Genomic DNA, 20,099 nt, shown 5'->3' with positions numbered 1-20,099 from the left:
TTTATTTAAAAAATATTTTAATGCACCATTAATAAAGGGTCCAACGCATTAATACAAGAGAAATATTGCAAATAATATTAAAATAATCCTCAAATTAAAAGGAAAAACAATAAAAAATAAAAGAATGGAAGGTATGTACATGTTTCCTCCTCATGGAGAGAGGGAAAGGAACGACATATTTACAGCTTGAAATCAGTGTGTTTCTACGAGAAACAAACACCTCTACAATATTTACATGAACTTTGATTTTTTTTTTCTTCCTTTCATCTTTTTATCCTGTAGTCAATAGGGTTGGTTTGTACTGAAAGGCTTTCATTGCAACAAAAAATATTTTACACATTTTTCCTGTTCGGGAGGGAACAAAATAAAAGAGTCTTCTGCTAGTCGAGATGACAGTTCAAACTGTGGACGGCCATGGCCATGTGAAAAACAAGAGAGACAGCACAAGGGACGTCTGCACCCCTCTGTCTGCAGCCTCTAAAAAAAAAATCCTGCTGACACTTGTCTACAAATATCTTCCAACCATCTAAACTGCAAACAGAACTGAAGTAGGACATTTGTTTGAGTGAAGCTGATAGGTTTTTCCGGGAGGGATGCTTTGCATGGGGTTAATGACTCCACAAATAAAATAAACACAAATTTATCATGGGAGTCAAATAAAACAGCAAAAAAAATAAATGTACTTAACTAAACATTTGAAGAGACCTGATCTAATAAAATAATGTGCCTTTTAAAAACATTTTTAGCACACAGACTGACAGAGTTAAACCTTTCCCACACTGTTGAAGCAGACCTGCAGGTTGCATATTTGATTAAACAGTTAAGGGAAGAAGAACGTGGAATTCACCATCTATAGAAGTACTTATCTGACATTTGCTGAGTGAAACCAAATAAGTAAATACCAGGGAAGTAACAACTAAACACAGAAAAACAGACAGACGGATCCTACAAACACTTCTGTGTTCAAAACCTTTCGATGGTGAAGCTTAAAACTGTGGGGGGGGGAAACAAAGAAACAAAAGAAACAGAGTGATGCTCTGATGTGATACTCCCACAGACAAATATCTGCAGCCATGTAAAAACAAAATGCACTTTTAGGAACAAGTTAACTTATATTTTCACATTTGGTAGAACAAAAAAGAAATGTTCAGAAGGCTTTACTCTCGTTCAGACAGAAGGTTGTGGCAAATCAGGAGAGTAACGCACAGTGAAGAAGGGAAAATAAGTTTTATAGGGCTGGTGATTCACAAGCCACTGAAGGCAGTGGGTGGGTACAGTGAGGTTCATTTCACTGTCAGATACTTACAGCTAAAGCAACTAAATACCATTAATAACAGCAATAGTAATATTAATGTATAATACTATGAAATGAAATTAAAAACAAAAAAATGCTCAAAAACAATCTTCACACTTGGAAATCTTGCATAACTGAAGACCAAATTGAAGTTTTTTTTTTGTCTTAAAAGTGCGCCCTTAACGAGCGATTTTAAAAACCCTGAATTTGTCTGATATTCCTGTGCGTCAGTGTGCGGATTTGTGTGGGTAGAGGGGAGGCGGGGAGGACATTGGGGGGGCATTGAAATTGTGTGGATAACGTGATCTGACCTACGGACTAGAAGAAAAAAGAAAAGAAAAAAGGAAAAACAGTGTGGTATTTTGTGGTCTATCTTCTCGGTCTTCATTGTGTTCCTTCAAACGAATATTGGCATGGACATAGAGAGACCTTTCATGCCTGGCTGCACGTCCAGTCAAGTCCAACAATACTGCCACAGAGAAGCAGATGGTGGGACAGAGGCCCTCCTCATAGCTTTTGCGTTTCCAGGTAACACAAAGCCCTCGTACACTGCCTTGTGAAACTGCCAAGAGAATGACAAGTGTGCAAGAAAAGTGCAACTGTGTGTGTGTGTGTCTTGGTTTCCTGGCTATTGTGAGGACAACAGTGAGGCCACCTGGAGGAGTGGAAGGGGGTATCAGAGGGTGCTAAACTATGAGTAGGGTGAACCAGTGGGGTCTGGCAAGTGAGGGAGAGAAGCTTGTCCGCTAGTTCAATGTCCCACGGCAGTTCTCTGTTCCACACAGGCAAGGGATCTTGTTGTCCTCTAGGGGGAATTTGTAATCGTAGGTGATCTCTTCATTGACAGCGATGGCCTGCTTGGAGTAAATCACAATCTTTTTCTGGGACTCTATGGTGATAACCTTGGCGTAGCAGTTTGGCTGGAGGGACAGAGCAACAAGAGACAGATGAGAAACAGCTCCAGAGATGATTTACAATCAAAAATTAGCCACGTGTTGTAGCCTGTTGGCCCGTGATGCTAAAACATGACAGATGTCTGTGAGTGTTGACGGAGGATGTTGAGACTTACAGTGCAGCAGTGGTTGATGAATCGTGCCAGGTTGCCACACTTGGTGGCATCTATAATTGTGTCATGGTCCACTCTGAACAAGTAGCTGCTCCCGATGCCCTGCTGAGCGTACCGCTTCTCTCGATTGTCTGCCACCATCTGGACACAACCAAACATTGTCTCACTGATCATATGTTGACACTAAACCAACCAATTTCTAAAATGTATCTTAAACATTGTCTTTTATTTAGAGTTATAAACACGCTGTCTGGAATAGTTTTGTAGTGTGAACTATATTAAACTTGTATATTAGCCGTTATGCATACTGTGATATAAAGTCACTATACTGACTGTATAGAACGTCTGGAATATTTGCTGTAAAAGCATCACTAGTTCAACACATAACAAGGGATTGTAGGCATTACCTGTCTGATGTTTTGACCCACATACTCAATGACCATTTCATCAGCAGCAATGGGCTCCATAGCAAACAGACCCCACTCGTGGATCCTGCTGCGTCCAAAGCGAAGCCTCTTCTTGCGAAACTGCAGTGGAACAGAAAAACATGTGTTGTAAAATCACATCCAAGCCAAAAGTGTACTGGCACACAGTGCATGAATGCAAATGCATTGTTTCAGATGAATGGGCTTGTAGGTGGTGTGAAAACAATGGTTCATCAGTGATATCAAACTTGTCATGAAATCTTTATGTATCGTTTTTTTATTTCTACTCTTCTGAAAGACTCACATGGGAGATAGCTTTCATGTTATCAGAGTGCTCCAAAGGAGGCAGTTTTCTCCAAGCTTGGAGTCCATACATGGGACTCCAAGCGCACTACCCACTGCGCCACGATGCTGTTTAATATTTATCTGTAACTGATTGAGTAAATGAAATTACACGGTTGTATAGTTAGTACCTTGAGCTGGTTGAGTTTGAGCAGGTCAGAGTCCATGACAGCCGTGGTGCCGATGACAGTGAGGAGGCGCCGCTGCTCTGAACGTCTCTCTGATAGCACCCGGTTTGCAGCCTGTTAGGAAAAAAAGACAACAAGAGCTTTACAAAGTTGCATAATATGTGTGTTATCATATGACCATGAGATGAAGGAGACTGACCCAGAGAAGCACTTGATGAGCAACAACCATGTTAGCGTGTGTAAGGGTCATTTAGAAACCAAATGACTGAGTAAGCAGATAAGACTGTGAGGAGATAGCTGACAGAGAAGTGGATGTAACTTCATACAAAGTATGTTAAAACATGTCACACAAAGGCTTTTTATCACTGCATAACATAATAATGATTAGTCAATTAAAGACAGGATATGACTTTTGATAGGAGAAATATTAAACCAACAGATCATAACGAAAGCCTGAATATGTCAAACATGATTTATAATGTGATACTGATAATGTTAGATAAAGCTGCTCCAGCCCACTATTTCAAACCAAAAGAACTCTTTCTGCTATTACTGTCTGAGTTCATATCACTTTGTAATCTACAACCTCTCCTTATGATATATCCTGTATCTTTTTATAATGTCAAAGGCTGTTATATCACCTCTTTGTTTTTAATAATAAAACAATAATAGCACCTTTTTTTTATTTTTTAAAGCTGTATATTATCCCTTTGCCTTTATTTCGATAGGACATAAAAAAGTAAAAAAGTGGGAAAGAGTGGGGAAAAGAGCCAAAGGTCAGACTTGAACCCGAGTCACCCGCTTGGAGGACTTTAACCTCCATGCAGTTGGCGACACCTAACTGCAAGGCCATCAGCGGCCCATTTGTTTAGTTGGCAGTGGCCAAATTTAGTCAACAAGTGGTAAACACAACCTTTTGTGTCGATTCGGTTTTTTTAAGAGGTCATTCAACTTTATGTGTACCAAGTGTTGAATCAATAAGTTGGATATGTGCAGAGAAGGCAGGTGGCATTCAAAGTTGGTCCAAATCCAAACAGAAAAGCTGTTTGATTAAAAAGACAGAGTGCTTACCACCAACCAAACAATGGATAGCCCTTTTGAAGCACATGGTTCTATGAAGCACATGAAGACACCATGAGCCTCTGCTTTGGAAATATTGCCACTAAACTTACAGACCACTAGGTAGACATTAAAACATCTTGGGAGTACAGTCTGCAGTGCACAATAGAGCTGATCCATCAAAGTTGTCTTCTGTTTCATCTGATTTAGTGCTGAGTCATGGATAGCTATATCTAAGGGTAATGACTTATCCTTTTTGTGTCCTTGTGATATGAAGAAATGGGCTTTTCTTAATATTCATGAATACAGCAGTCAAAATGTTCAACACTTCAATACCAAATGTTTTAAAATGACAATATCCAATTTTTCAATGATCCATAGTATTGAAAGGTATGAAAGCTTAAGAACTAAAAATCTTCAGTCATAGTTGGTTATTAACCAAAAGCTAACACAAGCCAATGAAACACAGCGCTGTCTTTTTCCCAATCTTTTTCCAAATTTGGGATGCCTAGGACCTCTTTGTTTATGTTGCCATGGTGTCAAAACAGGTAACATATGTGTTTGGTTTCTACTGATATCATATCCAAGTTTAAAATCCTGTTATCGCAACAATGCCAGTTACCATCCTAATACAAGAGTGGACAAACACATTATTGTGATGCCCAAAGAACAGCTAAAATGATGATGTTCAGCCACGAGTTATCGAATCATCTAACTGAACAGAAAGTCAAAATCTAAAATATTTAACGTTACGAAGCCTTTAGTCATCAGCTATTTGGAAAAGCCACATCACAGGTCAACAAATCCACCACCCTTCTTCTTTTCCTTCCTCTCATATGATCCAAACCCCCAACTGTCAGCTAATCTAAGCCAATTCCTGGCAGGCATTATCAAGAATAATTGTAACCCCTTTTTAATAATAACATTCAGCAACCAGGGAACCCCCCTGAAGTTTGTTTTCAGAGCCAACACAGAGCTGAACAGTAACTCTTTCCACATCATCTACCCAAGGCACATGTGGGTTTTTATTCACTTTAACCTACTTTTGTAACACAGCAACTGTTTAACATTTTACAATGAACCGTCTCAGCAGGGCTTTGCACGCAAACATACAGGGGTCCTACAGCTTTTTAAGAGCAATAATCTATATTCTCATGCGGGGTGCTGACGACCTATTGGGAAGGTCAGTAACTTTTCTAATTTAGTCATAGTCTCCTGATGAAAATGTCCTTTATATTTAGTCAGATATTAGTCATTTGTTATTGATTTAATTTAGTCAATTAGTCACTGACTAAAATAGAAGATATTTTTGTCCACAAAATCAGACGCGAGCTTTAATTTGTATTATCAGAAGCTCCAGGAGGCGGGGCTTCACAGACCTCCAGATGAGAGGCTCCAGGCTGCACATTGTCTCGCACATTGTCTCGCACATTGTCTCACACACACACACCACATTGTCTCACACACACACACACACACACACACACACACACACACACACACACACACACACACACACACACACACACACACACACACACACACACACACACACACACACACACACACACACACACACACACACACACACACACACACACACACACACACACACACACACACACACACACACACACACACACACACACACACACACACACACACACACACACAGAGGGGGTACGTGATAATCGTCACTTGTAATGTAGTTTTTGTTTCGTCACATTTTCGTCAATTAGATGATGAAGTAATATTATTTATCAAATTGTCAAATAGCAGAGTTTTGTCTCGTCATCGTCATAGTTGACTAATTTATAAAGACTTTCGTCAACTAATATTTTCGTAATTTATTTCGTTGACGAGATAAACACTGTATGCTTACCAAGGCGTCAACATTCTCCACCTCCCGGATGACCTGCTCAGGAAGATCCAGGTCCAGATACACATCCTTCTCTTTGCGGCTGATGGCGTAGTAGCCCTCACTCCTGGCACAACCGGTCACATGCTCACGAAGCTGTCCACCTGCATTCTTCTTCTTTCGCCGAGGGTTCGGCAAATTGGTTAGTGCAGCTCAAAGGTCAAGGCAAATAGCAGATAACCGAGCAGTGACGTGAAGCTATAACAAATCTATTCACTTAAAAAATATAAAGATGTAGAATTCTACACAGACACAGGAGGCAATCATTGATAAGGATATTTGTGTGGCCGACCCAGTGAGTATCATTGAGCCAGTCAGAGCTGTGGTCGTCCTGAAGCAGCTTCTCATAAGTCCTCCTCAGCAACGTCAAGTCTTCTCCATCCAGACCAGAGTTCCAGATGTCGTAGAGGATGGTCATTTGCTCAAACTCACTGCGGTTTTCATACTTTATGGCTAATGCCTCGGGCGCTGGGATAGGCTTAGGCCAGCGCTGGGATGATGTTACCCCAGCCTCCTGCAGAAAGAGGCGCTCGCTCTTTCTCACGTCTTCAACCATCTCGTCCTCAGTGTCTGAGCTGGACAGCTCCCCAGACTCCAGCTCCTCCACGTCCACATCATCCCCCGAGTCCTACACAGAGGCAAAGGATTGTTACTACCAATGAGCTGTGAATGAACCAACTATGGAAAAGCAATAAAGTTGTTTTTCCTCCCTTCATCATACCATCCTATCAATAACTTGAGTGATATTTGTCTTTGCAATATTGTCCATTAATGTAATTTGAGAGATCACAGTGAAATTTAACCAGCAACATGTTATCATCCTCAGGTAAAGGTATCTGACACATTTATAGGCAGTCCCTGAAGGCATTCCTGACATATTGCATTGCTGCCTTAAGAGTTTCTAGTCTGTTGAATGTGTTTACTGACAACTTTTACACATTGAAAGCCGACATAACTTCATGAATTACGTGAAAACACACTGAACTGATGTTACTAAGTTGCCATGAGAGAAAAAAAGAAACTGTATAAATGTAACAGTGTCTAAATCGCACAAATACGACAGTTTAACTAAGTTTGAAATTATGGTATATTGACAACCCTACACTGAACACATTCGACAAAATAACAGTATAGCTATAGATGAATCCAATTTCTATTGTGTCGTACGCATTGTTACCTGTGACACATCCACAGGTATAAGATTTACAGGTATAAACCAGAACTGACACGCACCTCTCGTTTCCGCTTCTTTTGTTTCTTGCCTGGCAGCTCCTTCTGCTTTTTAGAGTGATCAACCTCAATGTTCTCTTTGTCTTTTCTTCTCCTTTTTTTGCTCTTGTCCTTTTCAAGTTCCAAACCTTTGCCGACCCCGATCTTCTTTGATGAGGGAGAAAGAGCTGCAGCCTGAGCTACAGCCTGACCTGCATCCTCAGACTCACAGAGCACCCCGATTGCAGGCAAGTATTCTCCTGTATCTCCCCTGGGTGGTAGTGCATCTCCAATGACCTCCTCTGGCGCTTCAAGCACCCCAGAAATAGAGTTGAGGTCTGCTGGGAGCAAGATGGAGGAGTCTGGTTTGGAGGAAGTCCTTTTGGTAACAGTTGGTACTGTGAGAAGAGGGGGTTTGCAGTAGTTGTGCTCCATAAAGACAACTACACCCTCTTGGCTCATTAGCAGAGACACTGACCCTGATGAGAAGAGGTCCTCCTCCATCTTCTGTTCCTCTGCCTCATCAGATGTCTCTGTCTCCTCGGAGTCCCCAGCATCAGGGTCCATTTTCAGGGCTACGTCAGCCAGCACAGACAGGTCAGTTGTTGAAGCTGAGGCCAGCTGTAGGAGGCTCGATGCCCCAAGCTGCTCTCTGAGTCTCAACCTCTGCTCATTATCATCCTCATCGTCTTCCTCTTTGAGCGAAGAAGCAGAGATGCTGGTCGTCCGAGGCCTGCCTCTGGACCTTTTGTTGACGGGAGTTGGAAGGGGGGCCTCATCATAGGCCAGCCTGCACATTGAAGCATGATCCACAGGCAGGTTCTGCACAGTGCGCCACACCAGAACAGTAGGCGCAGGGGATTTGGGGGACTCTTTGCCTGCACCTCTTTTTCCAGGGGATTTGACAGGGGTGGTCTGAGGAGATACAGGTGGTCCCCTTTTGTACTCGCCAGCATCTTGGATTCGTCCAGGTGGGGGCACAATGAGCGCATTGCCTTCCCCGGGTTTGGAGGCAAAGGGGAGAAGTTGGATGCCCTGAGTGGCACGAGCTGAAGGGGTTGTGGCAGCAGTGATGGGGGAGTCTGCTGCCGGCCTGCTAGAAGAGACAATGGGAGATTCAACCGCCACCTGCAAGGGAGCCGGAGATAGCGGTGCAGTCGGCAGCTGGGTTTTGCCGTCGCTCTCGCCAGTGGAGAATGAGACAGTCTTCCTGCGTTTCTTCAGAGGTGGCACCAGAACAATCGGAGAGGAAGGACGTGGGTATGGGGGCGATGAAGGGCGCTTGGTAGGAACTGTTGTATCTCCCTTGCTGTCCTTGGTTTCACCTGTCAAGAAATCTGGTTCTGAAAAAAAGATTAAAAAAGAAATACATAAGATAAGAGCAGTTGAAGCCAAAGTTCACAAGGTGTAGTCTCATTGTAAACTCTTATATTATTAGTTAACCTTGTATGTGGTTGATCAACATTTTGCATTTCTTCAAGTAAAAGGCTTCTTTTTATAATGATGTAGATTTTAGACTGACCTGCTTTGATATCAGTCTTTGGAACAGCAGCTGTGTTATTTTCCCTGAGAAAAAAAAAACACAAGACAAAAATTGAAATGATGAAAAATACATGTACGGTAATAACTTTCAATTCTCAATAAGCCCTCCAAAGGGTAAATCTCCCTCAGTGTGGTTAAAATAAATCACAAGGACTGAGCAAGGATTTCCTGTGTTACGTGCATACCTGTGGTGCTCTTTCTCAGTCATGCTGTCCATGGTTGAATCGTCCATGGAGTCCGGCTCTTCAATCTCTGCCCTCCCTCGTTCCCCTTCATCCTCATCTTCAGTCGATGAGGACGAGGAGGACGCAGAAGACGAAGAGCCCTCAGAAGATGAGGAGAGGCTCTCGTCATCACTGTCAGCACTAAGGGCATCATCTTAAAAAGAAATAAAAACAGATAGTTGGTATAATAACTGCCTTAACTTTAAGTCAGAGTAATAAAGACAGAAATGAGGTCAAAGGTATTAACTCACCATCAGATTCCTTTTCACTCTCTTCTTCATCCTCCTGCACATAACAAGGTTGAAGTTAAAACATGACTAGACAGCTGTGAAATGCTGCCATCTAGCAATCAGTTTGTAAAAGAGTCAATTATCACACAGTGACATAACACATAATAATTAACTTACTATATAATTTATACACTTGAAAATAAAGGAGTTTCAAACAAAACACTCAAGCACATTTCTTTTTCTCTGTGGTCTAAAAGTGCATTTTATTTTTTATTATTGATGTGTGTTCATAAAAAATATACCTTCTCTGTTGAGGACCCATCAGACGTTTCTTCACCCTCACTGCCAAGCTCCCAAGGTTTACGACTTCGTGGCTTCTTCTTCCTCCTCTTGTTGTCCCTTTCAGCTCCACGCCTGTCTGCCTCTGGCATTCTCCCTTCAGTGGCTGGAAACAAGACAAACATTCAAGATTGATAACAGCAGGCCTATTAATCTAACCCCTTCCTTTAAAAAGTCTTTTTAACATCTCAGCAAACCTTCGTCATCCTCGTCTGGTGGGGTTGAAGGACGCGGCCTCTTCATGTCTCCCTCCTGAAGCTCCTGAGGTTCTTTCCTTTTCACCTGCATGATTGAACATGAACCAACAAAATGACACAAGACCAAACACTACAGCATTCTTTTTGTATGTTTGACCTTCACTAAAATTAGCCCGTAATGGTTTATTGGTTAATTATGCTGGAGTCCTGGCAGTATAGCTGAACAAAAAGTATCTGTAATTCTAACCATGGAACAGTATTGTTAGGTGACATTGCAGGGAAGGTTTTTAAATCAGAAAATAAAAAACAAGGTTCAAATTGAAAAAATGGTTTTCGGGAGAGCTATGTCTTGGTAAATATACAATTTACACTTGCCTGTGTGTGTGTGTTTGTAATCATGTGTGTAAATGCTGTTATTTTAGTTGATCAAATCAAAGTTTGGATTGACAAACATGAAGATACAATCCAAGATACAGTATGTCTTTACCTTAAAGGAAGGCAGTCGTAGGGCTCCTCGGAGAGAAAATCCTTCCACGCCACCACTCTTTGCCCAATCTACCAACGACGTGAGAGGCTCCCGAGGACGGTTGACCTTCTCCTCTTTTTTCTCATCCTCTCGTAAGGCAGACACCCCCCTAACCATTGTCTGGAAAGGCTTGAGGAAGAAAAACAGATACAATTTAGAGTTCTTCACCTTTGCCTTTTTTTGCCACAGCATATGATCAGTATATTCAGCAACATCATTTTGCTACCTAGAGGGAGGAAAAACAATTCAAACTGCTGCAAGTGGTAAAAGTAATGACAGAAAGCAAAAAAAATCCCCTTGCTGGTTATAAGACAGAGAGATCCTTTATGACTATCTTTATTTAGTGAAATAGTAGACAGAGAATAGGCAAAATAGCTCACCATAAAAACAAAAACAAAAAATCAACAGCAAAATTAAAATGATGACAATGCCACCATTGTGTGATTGGTCATCCTTACCTTGGCCTTGGTCTCTTTCCTTTCCCACCACTCATCAAAAGTTGCAAAGGCAACATTCTCCACCATCTTGCGGTTCAGGTCCCTCTGCATGATGTTCTTCATTTCCTGGATCAGAGTCGCCAGGACCATCTGGACTGTGGCTTCATGTGGATTTTCAACCAGCATGGGCATCTCCTCCCCAGGAGCCCTATACTCGCCTCCATCCCCAGGCAGCATTGCATAGCCAGGTGGGGGCATGTAAGAGGGGTATTGTGGTGGTATCACATGTTGCGGCCACCCAGCATGGGGAGGAGGTATTCCATGATGTGGAGGTGGTGGTATCTGAGTGCTGTGTGGGTCGACGTAGGGGTAGGGCATGTGGGGTGGCATGTAGCGGTGGTCCTGGTCATAATGAGAGCCCGCCCCACTACCCTCTTGGTCCATGTAAGGATGGTGTGTGTGGGGTGGGGGCATAGAGTGGAGATGGTAGGAGTTGTAGTCTGCGGTGGCTGCCTCACCAGGACCTGGGGTGCCGTTGGATGACGACATGCGCAGCTGGTGTAGCCGACTTAGCATGTGGGTTTGCATTTGGAAGGACATGGGAGCTCCGCCGCTGTACTGATTCATCATCTCCATGGAGGTGGCGTAGTCGTACATGTGGTGGGGAATGGGAGGGGGGTACTCCGGGTGCAGTTCCATGTGCGAAAGGGGAGGGATCCCTGGAGGAGGTGGGGGCTGAAGGGAGTAACCAGGAGGAGGCGGAGGGGGCAAATGTGGAGGATAGGAAGGTATAGTAGGGTGCATGGAAGTGCCAAAGTGCTGTGCTGAGTCAGAGGGTGAGGATGAGGGGTCCGTTGTTTGGGATGGCATGGCAGCCTGGGATGAAGTGGGCGAGGAACCTGAGGTGACTGTGGGCTGGTGGGTGTCCACCGTTGTTATGGGGGTCTCCTCCTCCTCATCTGAGATCTCCATGTCTTCACCTGAGGAACGAGGGGAGGACTGAAAAAAAGAAAAAAAACATCTAGGTTAGGAATCTGCCTGTGTGTGCACAATTCAGCACACTTTAATAAAGAAACAACACATTGAATAGTTATTTCCCAGGTTGTCAACAATCTTTTTGTGTTTTTCTTGGTAGTAAAAGCTCCTGTGAAGAGATTTTAAACTTGTAATGAAACAGACTGAAATATATACCAACGCCTCTATTTGAACTAAAAAGACAAATGAGATCATCAGCTACACTACTTATTTTTTATATGTAAGAATTTGGTTCGGTGCGCTTTGGTGCCCACCTAAGGTCCCTGAGAGAAACTGCACTGATGTAGAGTCTGCAGCCGGCAAATACTTTAATGAGAGAAGTCAAACAACGGTGTCAACTGACAAGGTACAGTAATATAACCGGATTTTACGCAAATATGACCGCAAGTGTCTTCAGCCTGTTGTTTGCAAACCGTTTGAATGTGGAGTTTGTGTATGTGTATTTAACTGTTGCCATGATATCTATGTGCTGCGGCTAAATTGGTAATTTATTAAGCTAGTTGAGATTGGATGGTAAGGTTCCAAACTTATTAAGCTAACTTGAAAATCGACAAGGAAAGAGACAACTTCTGTCATAAGACGGATTTAAGTATTCAGTTATATGAAACCTTAAACATGACTGAAAGATGACTTGCATAACGATACAGCCTAACGTTACATTGCAATCTGTTATTCATAATATCTGCAGGGATGTACTCTCTGCTTCTGGCTCGGGCCACTCTCTCTTTTTCTTTCGTAGCTTCATTTTGTCACCATCCGCTTCCTCTTAGCCACAGCCATTGTATCAAACAGTAGAACGGCTAACTGGCTTCTTTTTATAACTGAAGGCTTCTGTTCGATCTAGTGCCGTAAAGCCGTACACACTTCTCGCGACGTGACCTCGGCCTGCTGCCAAGTTGACATTGTGCATTAAAAAGGCAATTTGGTCATGCTGCGGACATGAGAGACGCCATTCTCCCTGTTGTTAGTTTTTGTAATATCAACCATTGAAACGCCTATTTAAACTTGACAAAGTTAGATATTGTTGCAATAAAAAAATGAGAAAACCCTACTTACAGACGACTGGATCCCCACAAATAAAAGAATTACACTTTGCCTAACCTGAACCCAGAAGTTTCATTGTGTGCTTTTTTTAGTTACCTGACTCCGTCCGTTGTAAGGTGGTGTGTGTGCTCCTGTCCTGCTCAGTGTATCAGCAAATCCAACCTGTGAAGATTCCTCTTGCAAAGCTCCAGTCCCAGTGAGGCCAACCTGGGACTGGGGCTCCTCTGGAGGCAGAATGTGGGCAGAGAAGGTTGAAGAGGAGGGTGTTGTGGCTGTATGTACAGTGGGACTCTTCCTACCTTCTCCACCCTTTCCACGTTTCCTTCCCTTATGGCTGTCTCGGTCTCTTTCCCCTTTCCTCCTGTGGTCCTTCTCCCCATTGTCTCCCACCTCATTGCCACTTGTGCGCTCCCCTCCTGCATCACCGACCCCAACTTTTCGCTGTCCTCCATCCCCACGAACCCCCCTCTGCTTCTCCTCTTTCCTATCTTCCTCGTCTTCTTCATCAGAGGCAAGGAAAGAAAATTTTGCCTTTTGTTCCTTGAGGAGCATTTCAATGCGGGAGTCAAGGCTGCTGCTGTGATAGACAAACGGTAAACTCTCGTTGGTGGAATCTGGCTCAGGCGAGGAAGAGTCACGTTGAGGGGGTGGTGGAGAGCTCGAGGAGGAGGGAAGCTGTTGGGGGAGGGAAGAAGAGGAAGGGGAGGTAGAGGAAGACGCAATGGATGGGAGGGGAGGGGAGGAAGGGGGAGGTGGAGGCGTCTTCGGCGGTGCGGGCGGTGTGCTGGGACGGCGTTTGGGCTTTGTCCACTGCTCTTCGTGGGCTGGACTATCCTGGTTGAAGTCTAGTGTTCCAAGTGTCTCAGCTACAGCTGCTGCAATGACAGAGGCTGGCGGGAGTGGTGGAGGTGGCGGTGGGGGTGGTGGCGGCAGAGCACTGTGGTGTCCAGTGTTGAAGTCTTTTTCAGCACCTACTGAAGGCTGAGCGCTTCTATCAGCGAGGCCTGTGGCCCCTAGACGAGTGGGAATATCCAATCCCTGAGGAGGGGCTGTGGCAGGCTCTTTGGAAGAGGGGTACAAAGAGTATGATGAGGGGGGAGGAGACATGCTGTTCGAGGAAGAGCGGTAAGAGTTTGAGTTGTATCTGGGGTCAGAGCTGTTCGACAAATCACTGTCCCGGTCTCTGTCTCGATCTCTGTCTCGGTCCCTGTCCCGGTCATGGCTGCTCCTCCTGCGGCTGCTGCTGCTGCCGTGGTGGTTGTGTGAATGGTGGTGGTTGCGGTGTCTCTGGTGGCTGTGCTCACCCGATCGAGAGCCCTGGCTGTCTCGCCGATACCCCCTCTCGTCCCTGCGATCTGAGTGATGATGGGAGTGATGGGAATGGTACTTTGAGGAAGAGTTTGTGTCTTGCTGGTGGTGATAAGATGACCTTCTGGAGCCAATCGCCCCGGCCACATAACGGCCCCCTGAGTCTCTGTCGCGGTCCCTGTCCGACATCGGGGGCTGATCATACTGGGTGGCAAAGGGTGGTGGAGGCATTGAGGAGTGGTGTCCGACGTGTGGCCCAGGCCCTCCAACACCGGGGTATGTGGGGTAGCACGGTGGCTCGTTGGAACGGTACGCTGGGGTTGGCGGATACATAGGGCGGCCTCGATTATACACTGCAGGTTCCTGTGCATCTTCAGAGTAGCGAGACACTTTGTATCCTCCCACAGTAGATGAAACTGCAGAAGACGAGGAGGAGGAAGGAAGCATGTCCTGCGGAGGGTATCCGCTGCCCAAAGTGCCAGTGTTGTAGCCAGTATGCCTGCAAAACAAGGTAAAGAAGATACCTTAGCATTATTGATATTGGGGATGCATGGATTGTGAAATTCAGGAGAAAGACAGATACTGTTTAAAATAACAACTTAGGTGATTGTTGATTCTTATGATTTTTTTCATTTGTTATAATTAATTAATTTTAGTCAATTCTTTGTGTCTGTTTTTTATATGAACTACGTGATTTGATGCATTTAAATTGGCAATAGACCCTCCCCTGTCTTACAAATGGATCCTTCCCAGAGAAGATGTAATATTTTCTTGCCAACATTTTCTTTCACTTTTGACCATGAAAACAAATCAGAGTTTGTGAAACAGGTGACTTCTTCTGCCCAATAAAAACACATCTTCTATTAATCAGCAGTGAGATAAATTAGCTTGTCCGCATTAAAGTTGATGAGACACCACAGACACACACTACGGACATTGGTACCTGCCACATTAGTAGCTGATTGGCCAATATTTGTCAACAGAGCAGATACCGACGTTCAGCTGATTCATTGGTGCATCCCTTATATTTCCAACATTACAGCTACAGACTCCCACTCTACAATTGATTTCTTCAGTCAACACTGCTGTTTAAAGCCTAAAACAGCCAAACATCATTCAAAAATGATTGATGTTTTTTCTACAGCTGAAAAGTAATAACTAAATTAAAACAGTAATAATTGTGATTTTGATAAAATGCAAAGACAACATGCATGATAAGAGGAATGGATTTTGATGTCTGATACACTTTCGTGTGACTTTTTTTTACTGATGAATTAGTGTTAAGTGTCTCAGCTTTGACTGAGGGACCTGAATTAGTGTCTTTCTAAAAGGTGCCACTATGTTAACAGTAAAGTCAACACATGCTTCAAAAACTGACCTGCCCCCGGTGTAGTTTAAATCTTGTGAGAAAGGAGTCCCAGATCTTGAGCTGTGAGGTGTTCCGCCACCCTGAGATGAAGCAGAAGAGCCTGGGGTGAAGGGGCCAGACATGGAAGAGGGGGGCGTGTCCAGACGCTGTTCACCAAAACCAGTGTCTGCAGAGCAGGGGGTGACACTCCCTGATGTAAGAGCCTGGACCCCTGCTGCCAAAACTGCAAGCTCACTTGAGAGCCTTCGCCTGATTTCTGATGACTGTGCAGCAAAAAGGTATGAGTTAGATTTTCTAAAGTAAACATCTGTTGTCAGACTAAGATATCCCCTATAGAGATATAGATTTCACTATAATATATTCATATATATGTTATTAGCAAGTCAATCAAATATAACAAAGTATGAGAACATCATTTCTAGAAACACTCTTATAACCTTAAAAAGCTCTTGAAAACATCAAAGTATCATATATCAACTTAAGTAACAATCATGCTGTAACATACTGTATCAGGCTGTGGCTGTGGTTGTGGCTGTGTCGGGGTCGGAGGCTGGACCCTGTCTGTCAAAGCCTTCCCTCCCAGGGGCACCGTCTGAGGGGTGTAGGACCCATTTACTATCAGGTCATAATACTTCTGCCTTTGCTGACCTGAGAGTAAAACAAAAGCAACAGAAAAATAAATAAATACAACTTCTCAGCAACAGATATAAACTATTGAGATGTATACAAGACAAACATTAACCCCTTTTTCTTTTCAGCGATTTGACTAGTTTGTGATTTAGCAGAATATCTAAAAACTTGATTTCAGTTCTCTATTTTTACAAACTGAAGGTTTCTCTGATTAAATTGTAAGGTAGCACATAAATCAAAACCGCTTGTACCATTTTACGGATTAAAAAATTCTTACATTTTTCTTTTTAAATTTAAACTCTTGAATTATTCAGGTGTAGTGCCACCTTGAAGAGAGAGACTCTCTCGGCGATGCCAGTCAAGTGACCTGATGCACATCATGCTGCCACTTTTGTGTTGTTTGATGCAAGCCAAAGCCGCCAGTTTTCTCAATGTCAGTTTTCCCATAATGTTCATCCCTAGTCTGAATCATCTCTATAATAAGTTGTACATTATAACCAACTCTTATTTCAGAAAGCCTCAGATAGGGTGTTTACTCAGCTTACCTTTAATGTCCAGTTGAGCATGAATGATGTTGCCCATGACAGAAGTATTGTGCAGATGCTTCACTGTGTCTTTAGCTCCTCTGGTGCTGGTGAACAACACTCTGGCCAGGCCCAAGTGCTTCCTGGTCTTTGGGTGAAACAGGATCTCCATCTCCTCCACCTCACCAAACTTAGCACACATTTCTGCCAAGAAGGGCTCCTTGATGTTATCATTGAGCCTAGCGAAGGTCACCTCCTTGAGGGGTATGGGACCCACATAGAACTCATCAAGCTGTGAAGGAAAAGGACCAAATAAGAGGATGATAGTTTGCCCTTCCATTGGATAAAAGCTGCTGCCTTGTGTGAATTTAATGTTGAACCCCTATTCTCACCTTAAACTTCGGCACTGGCAAAGACATTTCGGTGTACCTGGACCACAGTCTCCGGGGTCTAGGGTCCCGCAGTTCACCCACAGGAGGAAACCCGGAGTCCTGAGCAAATACATGTTTAGGTGCAAGTTCAAGTTCGATAAATCCAAACACATTATGAACTGGAAAAGCAGAAAAATGAACTCACGGGTACACTGAAATGGACTCCATCATATCTGTAGATTTTTTGAGTGACCCGTCGAATGGTTGGATCCTGGACGAGTTTGTAGCTCTTCCACTGCAAACTGACAGCTTTTTGTGAATCTGCCCCTCCTTCTGGATCCATCCTACAACTAAGTGTCAAAGGAAAATAAAGGATTTAAGTCAGTGCAGTAGCTACTGTTTGGGGGCAGTGATGCTTTAATTGATGAGCTGCAAAATAGAACTACAAAATAGAACTACAATAATCTGAAATGCTGCAGTAATTAACAAAACCGCCACAATACATATATATATATATATAAAAAACGGCGGGCAGTGGGTTCATTATAAGATTCAAGATTCATTTTATTTATCACATGCTCATACAGATGTGCAGTGAAATGTAAAAAGACTACATATTACTTTACAGATTATAAAAAAAGTAACATGACAGGACGGTGAGCTGCGTCACATCTGTAAATCCAAAAAACATGAACTTCTCTTAAAAAAAAAAAAAATACATCTGCCTATAATTATTTTTACAGCAGAAAAAGAAAGAAAGAAAAAAAAAACAATAAACAGGATAACAATGAGGAGATTCACAGCGACAACTAAGACGATGCACGCTGTCAAAACAATGAGCAGCGTTACGTCACTGAGCAGTTAGTTCAGCTAGTAGCGCCAACAGAAAAAAAAAATGCACATAAACCGTCTTCCGACACGCAGATTAATAAAGCTTTAAAAAAAATATTGATCCCAAACTATTCCGCATGAGCAATACAATCGGAAGCGGCTTTTTCTTAAAACGCTAATTCACGATAAAATACTTTCTCGCCTCAGCTATGGTGAGTTAATTCTGCCGTTGGCTAACGTTAAAGCTAACTAGCAGCAGCACCAACTCAGGAGGCAGATTTCTGATCGTACGAGCCCTCCGCACGCAAACATAACATTTTATCAGTGTTGTTATGTTTTTTTTAGAGGCTCCGGTTTGCCCCGGGTTTGTCTAAATTCAGACCCCACCTCTTCCCGAGACCTACTGCCCCGCTCATCCGAAAGTAGCAACCCGCCGCTACCGTGTAGGCAGCTCCAGCCAGGCCCGGGAGGCGGGCGGTGGGGGGGGAGAGACGAACAAGAAAAACAGAGAGAAAAGGACACCTCCGAGCCGTCGCTTGAGCACAACTTACGAGTCAAACCGACACCGCTATCATTCCGGTCGCTAGTCAAGACAACAACGCGCTTCTCCGGGGGTGTGAAGCCATTGTTTTTCCGCTTTAAAATCCCGATATTATTGAGGGAGCCGCCATCGCACACAAACCAACCTGAAAGCCTCGCCTGTTCTCCATCAGTGTACGCGAATGCAAGCCTGCGCTTCCTCACCGGCACTTTCGCCAAACACCCCCCCCCCCCCCCTCCTGATAAGTGAAAATTTTAATAGGACAAAAAGGCCACTTATCTCAAAATCACACCTTTATGCTTTTATATTTACACAATTAATAATAAACGTATTATAGCAGCATAACTGCCCTCATTTTTTTTTATTAATGTCGTTATCGTACAGCTGAATAATCGTGTTTGAATCTGCTCATGCGAATCGAAGCCGACGACGGTGATCATCGCGCCCCCTTAAGGCTGATCAGTAATAATATTTACAGTCTGTGGTAACAACACAGCAAATGTAAATTCATGATACTATCTATACAATGTGAAAAGAGTGAACAGTATTGAAATATGTTGTGTAAATTACATGACATTAAAGGAAATAAATCCTTAAAAATTTTACATTTAAAGCATCATCAGCCAAGTATTCAGATCTATTTATCCAATCATCAAAAGTCAGTGTTTTACTGCTTATACAGTGAATATGTGTTGGAAGAATTAGGCCTACTGGGGAATAAACATAAGCAGCAGTTAAATGTTGTAACTTTTTTTTTTTAAACTACTTTATTATACCATAGACCGTTATTTTAAACCTTGGTGATAGTTTGTTTATTCATCTTATGGACATGTATATATTTTTTTTTAATTGTAGCATCCTTTATCATAGTTAAATTAATCTAGTTAGTTATTAACAAGTAAGATAAAGTCTGTGTCTTAACCCTTTAGGGACATGATAGGAGATTAGACAGAACGTTACACACAAAATATGAATAACTAAGATTCTATGTTTATATGTGTATATAAAGTAAGCACAGTGAATGAAATCAAATCTATTTCTGCCAAATTTAGAATGATTTTAGTGTCTGCTGTACCTTTGAGTGTTAAAATTACAAAGGTAGGTTGCTATGAAGTTGTGCAAATCAGTTCTGATCTCATTCAACACTTTAAATAATTCAAAGGAGCTTCAAAGTAAGTTGACCGTCTTCATTTGACTCCTAATTAATTATAGTTTAGATGTAGGACATAGTCAGACTTACATCCTGATACACATGGTCATTGTATCTATTTTAGCCTGGTAACCACTAATGTAACCAAATCTAGAGCAGAGACTGCTGACACAATCTAGGAGTTATATTTAGCATCAAGCCTTGCCCATTCTGGTCTTCCTTATAGACCCGCACTCTTCTAATGCGAGGTCTGAGTCTCAGTTTTGATCACATTAACTGAATCAGGATATTTATTGGACTCAAAGTAAGTCCTCATGAAGTTACTTGACTTTCTACCATTAAAAACACAATAGAAACAGG

At 42.8% G+C, this 20,099-nt stretch overlaps 1 protein-coding gene across 2 annotated transcripts; it reads right to left on the bottom strand.

Annotated features, from left to right (window-relative positions):
- setd1a (SET domain containing 1A, histone lysine methyltransferase) lies at positions 1–18,760 on the bottom strand. 2 transcript variants are annotated; one of them, XM_020645689.3, is made up of 21 exons: positions 18,735–18,760; positions 17,423–17,567; positions 17,239–17,337; positions 16,868–17,138; positions 16,198–16,340; positions 15,702–15,955; positions 13,112–14,822; positions 10,958–11,935; positions 10,461–10,628; positions 9,974–10,058; positions 9,740–9,882; positions 9,459–9,492; positions 9,169–9,361; positions 8,964–9,007; positions 7,466–8,784; positions 6,512–6,860; positions 6,197–6,378; positions 3,259–3,369; positions 2,768–2,887; positions 2,364–2,501; positions 1–2,214 (listed from the first exon to the last, which is right to left on the bottom strand). In XM_020645689.3, exons 2-21 carry the CDS (start codon positions 17,558–17,560, stop codon positions 2,041–2,043), a joined length of 6,654 nt encoding a protein of 2,217 aa, XP_020501345.2. In that variant the 5' UTR covers positions 17,561–17,567; positions 18,735–18,760; the 3' UTR covers positions 1–2,040. The 2 variants fall into 2 exon arrangements, with proteins under 2 accessions (XP_020501345.2, XP_020501344.2); XM_020645688.3 differs by having other exon boundaries at positions 18,600–18,747.
- Positions 18,761–20,099: the final 1,339 nt, after the last annotated feature.

Source organism: Labrus bergylta, chromosome 16, assembly GCF_963930695.1.
Source record: "Labrus bergylta chromosome 16, fLabBer1.1, whole genome shotgun sequence".
NCBI lineage: Eukaryota > Metazoa > Chordata > Actinopteri > Labriformes > Labridae > Labrus > Labrus bergylta.
This window is presented reverse-complemented; position numbering and strand designations above follow the sequence as displayed.

Excerpts from the sequence above, each read along its gene's own strand:
- setd1a (XM_020645689.3), bottom strand. The coding sequence starts at position 17,560 with ATGGATCCAGAAGGAGGGGCAGATTCACAAAAAGCTGTCAGTTTGCAG. Across the intron at positions 10,629-10,957 it reads GGAAAGAGACCAAGGCCAAG|CCTTTCCAGACAATGGTTAG; the intron begins GTAAGGATGACC and ends TTCTTCCTCAAG. Across the intron at positions 3,370-6,196 it reads TGGAGAATGTTGACGCCTTG|GCTGCAAACCGGGTGCTATC; the intron begins GTAAGCATACAG and ends TTTTCCTAACAG.